This window comes from Neoarius graeffei, chromosome 1 (assembly GCF_027579695.1).
Source record: "Neoarius graeffei isolate fNeoGra1 chromosome 1, fNeoGra1.pri, whole genome shotgun sequence".
Classification (NCBI taxonomy): Eukaryota; Metazoa; Chordata; class Actinopteri; order Siluriformes; family Ariidae; genus Neoarius; species Neoarius graeffei.
This window is the reverse complement of record NC_083569.1, coordinates 113,376,673-113,392,136: the sequence shown is the minus strand read 5'-3', so window position 1 is coordinate 113,392,136 and position 15,464 is coordinate 113,376,673. Positions and strand designations below refer to the sequence as shown.

Here is a 15,464-nt window from a genome sequence, read left to right as displayed (position 1 = left end):
AAACTTCGTGCTATTAAAAAATAAAAAATGGAGCATATAACAGTGTTGCGAACCTTTATTTTCTTTTAGTTATCTTCTGTTTGGTCCAGCACCTGTGTTACTGATGTGCGCGCATTCTCTGCTTTTCCGTGTAAATTCACTCTCAGAAACAGATGTGCTGTTTAATATCAAACTTACATTTAAATCTTATTGTAAGTGCATTTTAGAACAAGTGTGGATTTTTGCTTTTAAAATGAAAACAGTGAGTCAAATGTCTTCTGCTTTTGTGAAAGTGAAAATGTTTTTCTCGACTACTCAAAGTTAGTCTGATCATGATGTGAAACATACTGAGAGTTCTTACCTCGAGCTCTGTAACATTTGACCAGCAGAATGATTGTCGCCAGCAGATACGGAGAGGCCGTCACTACACTACAGATCAGTATGAGCACTGAGAATGGAGCTTCTACACGTGATGGACCTGACAATGAATAAAATAATAATAATGTTTTATTTTTGAAATGTTTGTTTTAGTTCAATCTGCAGTAAAAAAAAAATAATTTACACCTGTGTGAACAAGTGTAACAGCACATTGTACACAGACTTAGATAAACTAAGCCCTGTAGATTACATTATATAAAGATACTGTGTTCAACACACAAAGTCACAGTTGTATTAAAGTGAATATTTAAAAGGTTTATGAATACATTTTTATATATATTTAAAAGGGAAAAAATTCCAGGTGTTTTTGTCTTCATGAACAGTTTTTCCCAGTTGGAAACTCGGAGTTCTGAATATTCTGTAATTAAACATTTACCTTTTCCTTTACTAATAAACACACTACATGAAGACTCACCCTGCACTGTGATGTTAACAGGATTCCTGTTTTCTCCAGATTCAGAGTGACACCAGTAAACTCCAGTGTAGGATGTGGAGAGGGAGCTGATTTTACATGGAGAACAATCTAACACTCCCTCACTGTGTGTGTATCGTCTCACTGTCCATCCAGGAGAACGACTCTGGTCAGTAGAGTTACAGCTCAGTGAGAGAGAGTCAGAAGTAAAGTGTTGAGTTCTGTTGGGATTGATGATCAGAGAGACTGGAGGAGATTCACCTTAAACAGAGAAGAGAGTCATGTAAATAAGAATCAGTGCAATATGCAATAAGAATATACAGTAAGTGCATGTGTGTTCAGAATTCTGTTTATTAATCCAGTAATTAAAACCACAGTCCATAGCATGGGTCATAACACAGAAAAGTTTAACCCCAGATAATCCATAATCATAAACACTGCAAAAAGGTAAAGGTCAAAACCAAGAGACAAAATTAAAACTGGGACGAGGAGCACAGGAAAGTCTTACAATTGCTGCGAAGGAACAAAAAAATGATCAAAGACACAGGACAGCAGGGCAATGCCTCCTCACCACCAGAGGGCACCATCATCTCAGTATGAGCTGAGCTCGAACACACCACCTCCAGATCACTTCCTCATTGTAGATTACATTCGACCAGCACATACATTTACACAGTGTAAAGTTCAGAGCCATGTTTAGTTTGTGATTGCCATTGCTGTGTTTAGACCCTTTGCTTTTGATGACTCTTTTGGATTTTCCCTCTGGTCTTATATTGTACTTAACTGTGTCGGACTCTTACCTGTTTTACAGCTCTGCTATTTGTATTGTGTTTAATAACAGTCTAACATCATGGCATCATCTGTAACTGTGTGGTCCTCTGAATATCCATATCTGTGTTTGTATTAGTGTTTAAACTTGAAGTATTTATGGGCCTGTCTTTCTGAAAAGTTTTCTGAAAGCAAACAAACAAAACAACCCCAGAATCTTGCGCCTCCTGTTAACATCTTTGTATCTGTTAAGAACACATGATCAGGGGTGGGTTTTCCAGTAATGTTGCCCTTTAGAGCTAAAGAGTGAGTTGAGAGACTCTTCAGCAACAAACATTGTCTCTGTACATGGTTTTCCCGAACTCACTCGTAAGAAGGAATCTGAAGAGCATCTTTGTAATGCACGTCCCTGATATAGGTATTAGTAGTTGCTAAAGGCAATTGTACTGTCGTTGCTGAAGGCATTAGTAGTTGCTAAATCCAGTCTATAAGGTCACATGGCATTCGTTTTTAACCAAAATCTAATGAAATATAAAGTGTTTAAAATAAGAGAATATATAGTATCATCTGGAAGCATTACAAATATCATGTGGTAATTAATTAATGAAACCATTTTATGTTTTTGGGCAGTATTTTTATTCCAAGTGTGTTTTTAATTAAATGAACAAATGTTCACATGAAAGAATGAGCAAATAATAAGCTAAATATTTAAGTAAATGTGTTCCTCATGCTCACTCATTTCACTATTACACCCCGATCATGCAGTCAGGATTATTTCAACTGTTATCCACAGTGCAGAGTGGGCAATGATCTCTCTTCTAAGTGCACACACAGAGAGAGAGAGGTTTTGACCTGTGCGTAGTGTGTACCTAAGGAAGTTGTATTGACCTCCCTATCTATCTATCTATCTATCTATCTATCTATCTATCTATCTATCTATCTATCTATCTATCTATCTATCTATCTATCTCAGGAGGTCAATTCAACCTCCTTTGGTACACACTACACACAGGTCAAACCCCCTCTCTCTCTCATACACACACACAGAGACAATGTTAGAGGTGCAGAAATGTGTCTCATTTATGACACTAAATTAGTGAATCACTCGCCTAATGGACTTAAATTTGATTAAAATGTGGTGATATCGATGTGACATGACAATATGCATAAGTAATTCCATAGCATATTGAAATATATTCATAAAGTTTTGCTTATTTATTTAATAATTAACTGGATGTACTTGCACCAGAAAGTGAAGAAAAATAAAAGAAAAATAATTTAACATGGGCAGCAGATTCAACACCAGTTTCCCCCGTTGACTGTGAGCATCCCTCTACAGCACATACGCAGTCTGTGTATTTGGCTGTGAGAGAGTCGCTCTTTGTTTTGAACGAGTGGTCTGGGTCTCTCGTAAATTTCGAGCAACTAAAGGACTACTTAGGCAACAATGTTGTTCAGGAAAGCCACGTTAACTTGACGATGGCTCTTACAAGGTAATTTAAGACTCTCTTGGCCTTAAGAGGCTTTCGGGAAACCCACCCCTGTTCATTCTTAATAATATATTCATATTCAGTTACATCTCCAGTGTTGTTGACCTGCTCTGGCTTTCTGGATTTTATAATAAAACCCTCCAGCCCATAGATCCTCAGTCATCTCCTTCATCCTCTTTATATCAGGGAAAATAAACCAATGACAAAATGAGGAGCAGAGACGGAACAAAAAGACAGCACATGGCTTTTGTCACCAAACTCAACCAGCATTCAGAAGAAGAAGCAGCCTTTATTTGCCACATGCACGTTCAAGCACAGTGAAATTCATCCTCTGCATTTAACCCATCTGAAGCAGTGAACACATGCACACACACCCAGAGCAGTGGGCAGCCATACTACAGCACCTGGGGAGCAGCTAGGGGTTGGGTTAGGTACCTTGCTCAAGGGCACTTCAGCCCAAGGCTGCCCCATGTTAACCTTAATTCATGTCTTTGAACTGTGGGGCAACTGGAGCACCCGGAGGAAACCCATGCAGACACAGGGAGAACATGCAAACTCCACACAGAAAGGCCCCCCATCGGCCACGGGGCTTGAACCCAGAACCTTCTTGCTGTGAGGCAGCAGTGCTAAACACTACACCACCGTGCTGCCCAAAAACTTGCTCATTTAGAGAACATATCAGATATTAAACTGATAAGAACAAATACTACACTTGATCTTAGCCAAAAGGCCGAGAAGTGAAGGGTTCTTTAACTGCCTTATACATATTAATAAATACTGAATGAATCTCAGCTGACATTCACACCACCATATCATACTCTGTTTAACGGTGCTGACTACAAAGTGATCTGAAATTTTCAAAAAAATTTTCCATGCATGACATTTTCCTACATCTCGCAAGAACAATATCAGGCTGACGAGATGTGATCATTTTGATGTCCTGAGGGTCACTTTTCTCTGTTATGGGACCATTTTCCTCCCTCTTAAGGTATACGGTACGGCCTTACAGAAACAGGAAACAGCCGAATGCAGGGAGCTTTAACCAGTTAGCATAACTATGGAACTGCGTCACACCAGGATGGTGACACGCGGAAAACATTGTGACTCTGCATCGAGCTTGGAGAGTTTTGAGTCACAGGGATGTAATTTGTGGTTGACCTTCATGAATAGATCTGTGAAAAAAGGACAAATATATATTTTCTCTGTTACTGCTTTTTTGTTATTGTTTCTTTATCTGTAAGATCAAAACATTAGGTGTATAACTCCATACACGCTACCGTGGAGACGAGCTCATGGGTTCTAAGGCTAAGATAGCTAAACACTAGCTAGAATGATTTAGTTATCTGTCCAGAAAAATGACACGTCACCTAACCTTGCTCTATCTTGCAGTTACACTCACTAGGCAGGCTTTCCTTTTCATTTCCGCTGGCTTTTAGCTGGCAGGAGAGCCGAGTCCACCATGTTTGCCCACACCGACTTGTTTTGGTTCAAAGTAGGTCCAACACGCCCCACAGTGGTCATGTGATATTGTTGCTCACTTGCTTCAGCAACCTCCGGAATCGTAAAATGCGGGACATATTTTATCTCGGTAAAATATTTACACATAGGAGACACAGTGTGTGCAGCAACAAAGCATCTCAAAATTCCAGCAGCAATAGAAATAGAACATTTTACCCAGAATTCAACTTTGCAGTCAGAAACTTTAACCCAAACCCATTGTTCATGTTCCTCACCAGTGATCCATAGAGGCTGTGGATTGCTGTACTGTGTGTGAGAGGCTGGTTCTCCTCTCTCTCCTCTGCACATATAAACTCCTGTGTGTTTCAGAGCAGCAGGACTGAGAGTGTATTTGCCTCCAGATCCTCTGCTGCTGTCTGAGAGGAGCTCCACAGACATGTTATAGCCACGACTATTTGTTATTTGAGTTAATCCGGATCTGTAGGGAACAGTTGTGTACCAGCTGAATGTCCAGTCTGTAGAGGAGCCTGTAACCTCACAGTTTAGAGTCACGGAGTCTCCTTCAGTCAGCCAGCTCTGTGGAGATGCACTCAGTACTGGCGGTGGTCTCTCTGTTGCACAGGAAACACAAAATGGTTAATTTGTAGGTTTATTTAATAATGAGAACCTAAGAATATCTAATTTCACATTTTAATGTCTCACTCAAGCAAACTCACACACCCACATCTTCCAGTGTAACAGCATCACTGAAGTGTGATGAGCGTGAGCCTCCTCTCTCTGCTCCTCTACAGGTGTAGTTACCTGTGTGGGTCACTTTAACACCACTGATTGTGTACACCTGTTCACTACTGACATGACTGTGTGAAGGATCTTTATACCAGCTGTACTGCCAGCTAGAGACACTTTCATCCTGTATGTCACATCTCAGAGTGATGGCGTCTCCACTGAACACCTGTTTATCAGGATTCACGGATGCTATAGGTTTCGAGCTCACTGTAGAACAATAATACAAGAGCTAAACTATCATGATGAATTTGTCATCATTCATATATCATGATGATTTCAGAACAGTGGAACATTTATCATCTAATCTCCAAAAAATGTTTTTATCAACAACAAAATAAATTTTTTAAAAATGTATATTTATGAACAGGTATCATCTGTTTCCAAACTGAACTGGATAACGGCGGTTGTAGTCTTTATGAACCATATACAGTGGGGCAAAAAAGTATTTAGTCAGCCACCAATTGTGCAAGTTCTCCCACTTAAAAAGATGAGAGAGGCCTGTAATTTTCATCATAGGTACACTTCAACTATGAGAGACAGAATGGGGGGGGGGGGGGAAGAATCCAGGAAATCACATTGTAGGATTTTTAATGAATTAATTGGTAAATTCCTCGGTAAAATAAGTATTTGGTCACCTACAAATGAGCAAGATTTCTGGCTCTCACAGACCTGTAACTTCTTTAAGAGGCTCCTCTGTCCTCCACTCGTTACCTGTATTAATGGCACCTGTGTGAACTTGTTATCAATATAAAAGACACCTGTCCACAACCTCAAACAGTCACACTCCAAACTCCACTATGGCCAAGACCAAAGAGCTATCAAAGAACACCAGAAACAAAATTGTAGACCTGCACCAGGCTGGGAAGACAATCTGCAATAGGTAAGCAGCTTGGTGTGAAGAAATCAACTGTGGGAGCAATTATTAGAAAATGGAAGACATACAAGACCACTGATAATCTCCCTCGATCTGGGGCTCCACACAAGATCTCACCCCGTGGGGTCAAAATGATCACAAGAATGGTGAGCAAAAATCCCAGAACCACACGGGGGGACCTAGTGAATGACCTGCAGAGAGCTGGGACCAAAGTAACAAAGGCTACCATCAGTAACACACTATGCCACCAGGGACTCCAATCCTGCAGTGCCAGATGTGTCCCCCTGCTTAAGCCAGTACATGTCCAGGCCTGTCTGAAGTTTGCTAGAGAGCATTTGGATGATCCACAAGAGGATTTGGAGAATGTCATATGGTCAGATGAAACCAAGATAGAACTTTTTGGTAAAAACTCAACTTGTCGTGTTTGGAGGAGAAAGAATGCTGAGTTGCATCCAAAGAACACCATACCTACTGTGAAGCGTGGGGGTGGAAACATCATGCTTTGGGGCTGTTTTTCTGCAAAGGGACCAGGACGACTGATCCGTGTAAAGGAAAGAATGAATGGGGCCATGTATCGTGAGATTTTGAGTGAAAACCTCCTTCCATCAGCAAGGGCATTGAAGATGAAACGTGGCTGGGTCTTTCAGCATGACAATGATCCCAAACACACCGCCTGGGCATCGAAGGAGTGGCTTCGTAAGAAGCATTTCAACAGTCTCCAGATCTCAACCCCATAGAAAATCTTTGGAGGGAGTTGAAAGTCCGTGTTGCCCAGCGACAGCCCCAAAACATCACTGCTCTAGAGGAGATCTGCATGGAGGAATGGGCCAAAATACCAGCAACAGTGTGTGAAAACCTTGTGAAGAGTTACAGAAAACGTTTGACCTCTGTCATTGCCAAAAAAGGTATATAACAAAGTATTGAGATTAACTTTTGTTATTGGCCAAATACTTATTTTCCACCATAATTTGAAAATAAATTATTTAAAAATCAGACAATGTGATTTTCTGGATTTTTTTTCTCATTTTGTCTCTCATAGTTGAGGTATACCTATGTTGAAAATTACAGGCCTCTCTCATCTTTTTAAGTGGGAGAACTTGCACAATTGGTGACTGACTAAATACTTTTTTGCCCCACTGTACATTATGATTCATTCTTACACACTCATGTTTCTGTCACTGGTAAAAGGAAGCAGAACAGGGCTGTGAAAAACAGCTGTATCAGTAATAAGTGGTGATTGTGATGTGAGCAGTTCCATTTTGTGTGAATGTGATGAAAGTGATTTGTCAGCAGTTATGGTTTCTTACAGAAACACTTTATTTTACAAAGCCCTGGTCACCGAGTCACAGAGTAACTACAAAAGACCAAATACACAGCCAGGAAATGTTATAAATAATTACGAATTACATCAAGATGCTAGATGAGTGGAACTACACATCTGAGTTTCTGTGATATATGCAACAGCATCAGAATAATATTGAAGAATTTACAAACGTTGAAACAAAATGAAATATTCTGATTCAGATGATATCTTGGACCAGGTACAGAGATATGATTTTTATTTAAAACACATTAAACCCATGTTTTCATTTCAGTGAATTTGTGTTTAACTCTCATTATCTTTTCTATCATAGTTTATGAAAATTGCTTTATTCAACAAAATCAATATGACTTTACAACACTTGATGGAGTTCAGATGTTTGTTTATAAACATATATACTGCATATTATAATGTGACATATCCAACCCCAAATCTGAAAAAAGTTGGAAAATGGAAAATGCAAATAAAAAAACAAATCAGTGATTTCTAAATTTACTTTGTCTTGTATTTCATTGCAGACAGAATGAACCCAAGATATTTCATGTTTGCTTGGCCAACTTCATTTAATTTGTTAATATACATCCATTCCTGTGTTTCAGGCCTGCAACACATTCCAAAAAAGTTGGGCTGAGGCTATTTAGGGCTAGTAACGAGATAAAACAATTCAATAATGATGTGATTTGAAACAGGTGATGACAACAGGTGATTGTAATCATGATTTGGGACAAAACCAGTATCCAGGAAAGGCTGAGTATTTGAGGAGCAAAGATGGGCCGAGGATCTCCAGTTTGTCAAGAAATGTGTGAGAAAATGACTGAAATGTTTCAAAACAATGTTCCTCAAAGAAAGACAGGAAGGGATTTTGATATTTCACTCTCTATGGTGCATAATATCATTAAATGAGTCAATGAATCTGGAAGAATTTTGGTGCATAAAGGGTAAGGGCCCAAGCCTAATCTAAACACCCGCGATCTCCGATCCCTCAGACAGCACTGCATCAAGAACTGCCATTCATCTATAGCTGATAGAACCACATGGGCTCAGGATTACTTTGGCAAACCTTTGTCAAGCTACAATATAGAGTTACATTCACAAATACCAGTTAAAATTTCACTGCCCAAAAAGGAAGCCTTATGTTAACTGTGTCCAGAAGAGCCGTCGACTTCTCTGGGCTCGGAGGTGTCTGGGATGGACCATCACACAGTGGAAACATGTATGTGGTCAGATGAATCAGTGTCCCAGGTCTATTTTTGGAAGAAATGGAGACTGTGTGCTCTGGACCATCCAGATTGTTACTAGGAACAAGTCCAAAAGCCAGGGTGTGTCATGGTATGGGGTTGTGTCAGTGCCCTTGGCAAAGGTAACTTACACTTCTGTGATGGAGCATTAATGCTGAAAAGTACACTGAGATTTTGGAGCAAAATCTGCTGCCTTCAAGATGACATTTTTTCCAGGGAGATTTCAACAAGACAATGCAAAACCACATTCTGCTCACATTACAAAGGCCTGGCTGTGGAAGAAGAGGGTGTGTCCCCTCTGTCCCCAATAGAGAATGTGTGGAGAATTTAGAAGTGGAAAGTAGAGCCCTGCACTCCCGCGGGACCCGACGCAAAGCAGTGCAGCGCAGGACAAATTTTGAAAGCTCATTGCGGGCGCGGGCGGGAGGGGGAATGCACAATGCGGGAGCGGGCGGGAGAGGTGATAAGCTGCAGTCCCGCTAACTAAAAACGTGTTTAAAATAAAATTTATAAATTATTAATTTATGTCTATCATATATAATTTGTGCTGGATATTTTATTTGGCATTAATAAAAACATTTTAAGATGCCTAAATTTGTGGATGTGGTCTAATCTCGCGTACGTTTCCGATTCCTTTCCGCAGGTTTTTTCAGAGGGGACCCACACACACACACACACACACGCAACATGCGGACAGATAGAGAAAGATTGAGAGAGAGAGAGAGAGAGAGAGAGAGAGAGAGACATAGATAGACACAGACAGACAGACAGACAGACAGACAGACAGACAGAGATAGATAGATAGATAGATAGATAGATAGATAGATAGATAGATAGATAGATAGATAGATAGATAGATAGATGTACATGTAAAGCCTCAGCTGCACATGCCGCCTGGCAACGCGCACCCTCGCTACGTGCGCTAGGTGAAGGATCGGTCAGTGGAGAGCTCAGCTAAGCTCAGCATGTTTAATTCCCCAAGCCAATGACAAGAACTTTCGTGAGAAATAACGCGAAAGTCTGCATCATGCGGGATTTGCGGGCGGCAGCGGGACAAAATATGGCAGGCACGGGCGGGAGCGGGACTGAAAATCATAATTCTTTGCAGGACCGGGACTGCACAATGCGGGAGCGGGACTGAAAATTCTGTCCTGCGCAGACCTCTAGTGGAAAGTATGACAGTGACGACCCTGTACTGTTGCACACTTTAAAACCTGTTTGCAGGAAGAACGGAACAAAATAACACCTGAAACCCTTCATTACTTGGTGTCTTCCATCCATAAACATCTTGTAAGTGTTGAGAATGGCAACATTACAAAGTGGTAAATGGTTTACTGTCCCAAATTTTTGGACATATGTTCCATGAATCAAAATTGAAATAAGTGTTTATTTTGAGGAAAAACAAACAATAATAATAAATGTGCTTTTGTTCGTTTCAAGTGCAATGCAGGTCAAAATTATTTACAAATTATTGTTTTCAGTTTTAATTTCAATTTCAACATACCGTCCCAACATTTTCTGACTTGGGTTTGTATTAAGTGATGAGAAGGGCTGAAGAAAATCGACATGCAAGTTCACTGCAGTTATCTAAAGAAGTAGAAAGCTTCAAGGAAACCCACGCAGACATGTCACTTCCTCTGGCGGGAAATTTCGGAAAGGCGCTGAGGTGAGGAAAGGACTCTCCAAACATTTTACTGAATTGGATGGCTTTATTGGTGAATTATGCCACCAAAAAAGAACTTTACAGCCGAGGAAGGCGAGGACATTAAAAAGTCACTCGACTTTCTGGCAGAAGAGGTTTCTGTTATTAAACAGCAACAGAAAACCATCATGGAGCTGGTGACGGAAGTAAAGTCACTCAGGCTGCAGAACGCTGAGAAGGACCGGCATCTCGCCCACCTGGAGAGCAGAGTTGCTGATTTAGAACAGTACACCAGGATGAACGACGTCATCGTCACTGGGATCCAGATTAAACCCCAGTCATATGCAAAAGCAGTGACAAGGGAGGGGGAATCTGATGAACTGGGCAGCAACTCCGTGGAGCAACAAGTGTCGGCATTCCTACAATCAAAGGGAATCAATATTGATTGCAACAACATCGAGGCCTGCCACATTCTACCCAGGAGAGACAAGGAGAACACCACCGTCATCATGAGATTCATCAGCCGGAAACATAAAGCTACACTACTGAAACAAGGAAGGAAACTGAAAGGGACAAACATCTACATCAATGAGCACCTGACAAAACGCAATGCTGACATCGCCAGAAAAGCACAACAAATGAAGAAAGAAAACAAAATTCAATCTACATGGACCACCAACTGCAAAGTTTTCATCAAACTGAATGGGACACTGGAGGAGGCGAGAGTTCTGGTCATACGGAACATCGAGGACTTGGACAAATACCAGTGATGACTATCAGGACTGTATGGTAATCAATACCAACGTGACACTACACCAAACCCAACCATGACACACACCGAAATAACTCCTTCATCCATTACTCGGAGCACGACTTGGCTCACGCAAATGCTTGTTGATTATGAAAACCTGGAACTGAAACCACATGAATTCACTGACCATAAACTACTGGATACAGAAAATGACAGACCCGGACAATAACTTTTTTTCAACCATTAAGGACAATTGCCACTATTACACAGAGGAACAGTACAATCAGTCCACTAAGGCCGTGGGAAAATTATCAATAATACACTTCAACAGCAGAAGCATGTACACTAACTTCAAACACATCAAGAAATACTTAAGTCAGTTTACTCATCCATTCAACATAATTGCCATCTCAGAGACCTGGATTGACATGAAGAAAGGAGTGGATTTCAAACTGGCTGGATATGAATTTAAATATATAAACAGGAAAAATAAAGGTGGAGGAGGAGTGGCGGTGTATGTGGACTGTAATTTGAATTATAAGTTAATAGATGGCATGACAACTGTGATTGATAACTTATTAGAATGTTTAACAATCGAAATTAATATTGAAAAAAGTAGAAATGTATTAATTAGCTGTATATATCGAGCACCAGAAACTAGTATAGAGGCGTTTAAGGACTGGGTAGAAAAGACACAGTAGATAATAAAAAAGTTTTCATTTGTGGGGATACTAATATTGATCTGTTGAACCCTAATAAGTACAGTATGACTGAGGAATTTATTAATACCATGTACAGTATGAGTCTCCACCCAAAAATTACCAGACCCACCAGAATTACTGACCATAGTGCTACCTTAATAGATAATATATTTACCAATGATATAGATAATAACAAGTGGAATATTAATCAGTGATATTAGTGATCATCTACCTGTTTTTACAATTTATGACTGTAATCATAAGATAAATGTGACAGACCATAAACTTAAGTATAGAAGAGTTAGGACTGAGGAGGCCATGTTTGCATTAAATAATGATTTATTAATACAAGACTGGGAATCAGTTTATATAGAGAATAGCATTGATAGAGCATATGATAACTTTTTAAGTATATTCAAATTATTATATGATAAAAATTGCCCACTGAAGCAATATAGTACAAAACAAAACTATAATGACCAACCTTGGATTACTAAGGGATTACAAAATTCCTGTAAGAAGAAAAACACTCTATATAGAGAATTTATTAAATTAAGAACCAAAGAGGCAGAAAATAAATATAAAAAATATAAGAACAAGTTAACAAGTATCATAAGGAGATGTAGGAAGGCTTATTATGGTAAATTAATATATAATAACAAAATAATATTAAAGGAATATGGAATATATTAAATAGTATTATTAAAGATGGTTCTGGACAAATACATTACCCTAAATACTTTAATGACAAAGGTATCGAAAATTATAACATGGATGTAGTTGCTAATAGTTTTAATAATTGTTTTGTGAATGTTGGACCAAGATTAGCTCAAAATATCTCTGATCCGGTAACAAATGATGATTATATAGATAATATTATAAAGAGGAATTCTTGTTCTATGTTTCTTACACCAGTAGATGAGAAGGAAATTATTGATATAGTCAATAAATGTAGTAATAAAATATCCATAGACTGTAATGATATTGATATGAAACTAGTGAAAACTATTATTGGGGGGGATTTCTAAACCATTAACATACATCTGTAACTTGTCATTTCAAACCAGTACATTTCCAAGCAATATGAAAATGGCAAAAGTAATTCCATTGTATAAATTTGGGGACAAACACAACTTCACAAATTACAGACCTGTTTCTTTACTTCCTCAATTCTCCAAAATTCTTGAAAAACTATTCAATAACAGATTAGATAAATTCATTGAAAAATACAAACTACTCAGTGATAATCAATATGGATTTAGAGCAAATAGATCAACAGAGATGGCACTAATGGAATCAATTGAAGAAATCAGTAACTCTATAGATGATAAGAAATATGTCGCTGGGATATTTACTGATCTTCAAAAAGCTTTTGATACTATTAATCATGATATATTAATTAATAAGATGTAACAGACCACGACGAAGATGATAGCACATGCTACCACAGTGTCATAGAACGTTCTCAACAGTGTCTTGCACACACCGAAGGACCTCAGTCTCCTCAGCAGGTGGAAACGACTTTGGCCCGTCTTGCACAAGTAGGGTAAAACTCCTAAAAGATCCAAGATGGCGGCACAGGTGTTTTCACGTTTGTCTCTGCGTTTGTTTGTGTAGCTAAATTGTGTTTATATATGTTTGAATGGGCTATCAGATCTAATAAACTTATATTCTGGGACTTCAGAACCTAAACTGCAGCAGCATTTGCAAACAGCAACATAATTAAGCCTAATTAACAAACGCACAACTTGGATAACATCAACATCATGAAAGCGGTTGGCCTGCTACTCCTGCTTGCTTATATGCTGAGCTTACCTGAGGAGTGTGTTCTGCGATGTGGTGAGCAACTGAACGTATTCCGGATTGTTTTTCCGAGTTCTGGCACTATGGTGCTTCTTTCAAGAAGTACTGCTTTCCACCTGACTTCATCCACTACCTCCACTGAGGCCCCATTGGGACTGCTGCCCCGATGGACAGAGATACGGCCCATGCCCACCTCTAAGCGTGAGCAGGGATCCTGGGCTACCCGGTCAACAAAACCAGCAACCCTATGGATTATTCTACTCCTGTTCCTCTCAGGTAACATTCACCCCAATCCAGGCGGCCCAGAGCAGATTGAATTCATGAAACCCAATGAACTAAAAAACAGTAGTGGCTTGCGGTTTTTTCATGTTAATGTACGTAGCCTGCAGCCAGTTTCACTAAGTTAGACTCTGACTTTAACTTAGACAGCGAGTATAGTCGGGCTTAGCATAGACGTCTAACAAATACTGTTGCACAAAACAGTTAAGACTCCGACTATCTTAAGTCGTACTATGCTGCAAAGGATTGTGGGTATTTTAAGACTCTTTTCAAAACAAAAAAAAATGGCGGACAGTGGTCGTTCAGTGCCGTTTAGTCACTCGGAAAATCTGGCTATATTAGAGGAATTTAATTCCTACAAAGACGTTTTATTAGGGAAATTCAGCGAAGAATGCAGCAATAAGAAAAAACATGAAGTGTGGGAAAAAATAACATCGTCTGTGAATAGCATTAATCCATCTGCGAGAAGAGATGTTGCTGCCATGCAGAAATGGTTTAAAAATATGGTCCAAGAAGCAAAAAAAGAAATTTTCAAACGTAAAAACACCCCCACTGGAGGAGGGGGTTTGAAGAAACTAAAAGTAACCACCGAAATGGTCATCAACATTTATGGCGACGAGTCTCCCTTATTCTGGGGAGTGAAAGGAGGAAAGGAGAGCGGAGTTACCAGCTTCGCCAGACCCAGCAGCAACTCCCTTAGCACCGAAGCTGAGGCTCCTTCACCCTCGGAGTTGTCATCACCCAGTACCTGCGCAGATGTGACACTACACGAAGAGCCTACCGATCAGGAGGAAATTACAGGTAGAGTCTTGTTTAAGTTATAAACATTGTCAAGTGGGGTTTTATTGTTATTTTAGCATAAACAGTAGGGGAGATTATGTTCCAACAGCACTGAGCTAAGCTACAGTTACCTTGCGATGGCGAAATAGCTATTCCACTCGGTTGATACCAAGGTCTGTTACTAAACGATGGAACATAGGTTTGACCCATAGACTATACAGTCGTTGGTTTGACCAACATAGATTTAAATTCTGCTACAGTAGGTAGTACACATAAAGAAAGACGTTTGGAACAAGCTGACCTAAATACTATGTTGTGGTGTGACTACAGTTTCTAATAATGAAAACCTTGGTCTGATTTTTTTTTTTTTTAAGTTTTCTTGATCCCTGAACCGGTTGTGGAGGACTCCCAGACATCTGCCACCACCACCAGAACCACCACCATGGCCATGGTGCTTGACAAGCAATACAACAACCTTCATCTGGAGGAGAAAAAAATCCTTCTGGAGATTGAGGTCTTGCATCTCCAACAGGAAAGACTGCAACTTAAATTGAAGAGACTCGCGCAGATGGAGGAGTGATGTAGTAATGTGTGTTTGTGTGTGTGTGTGTGTGTGTGTATGAGAGAGAGAGAGAGAGAGAGAGAGCGAGAGAGAGAGAGATAAGTTATGAGTGATGATGTAATTATATGCATAAATGTGAGTGTGTAATTTTATTTCTCTATTGTTTACTGTTTTTGTTTTTG

The 15,464-nt window shown here is 39.6% G+C and overlaps 1 protein-coding gene and 1 pseudogene across 1 annotated transcript in view; both read right to left on the bottom strand.

Annotated features, from left to right (window-relative positions):
• The window catches only part of LOC132885950 (cell adhesion molecule DSCAM-like), a 172,694-nt gene that overhangs the window by 45,775 nt on the left and 111,455 nt on the right, over positions 1-15,464 (bottom strand). Inside the window, exons 9-10 of the mRNA XM_060920484.1 lie at positions 833-1,090; positions 341-457 (exon numbers count right to left, since the gene is read on the bottom strand). Of these exons, the coding sequence (XP_060776467.1) occupies positions 341-457; positions 833-1,090 (375 nt within the window). The remainder of the gene's footprint in view (positions 1-340; positions 458-832; positions 1,091-15,464) is intronic.
• Positions 3,716-3,829, bottom strand: LOC132897892 (U2 spliceosomal RNA; annotated as a pseudogene).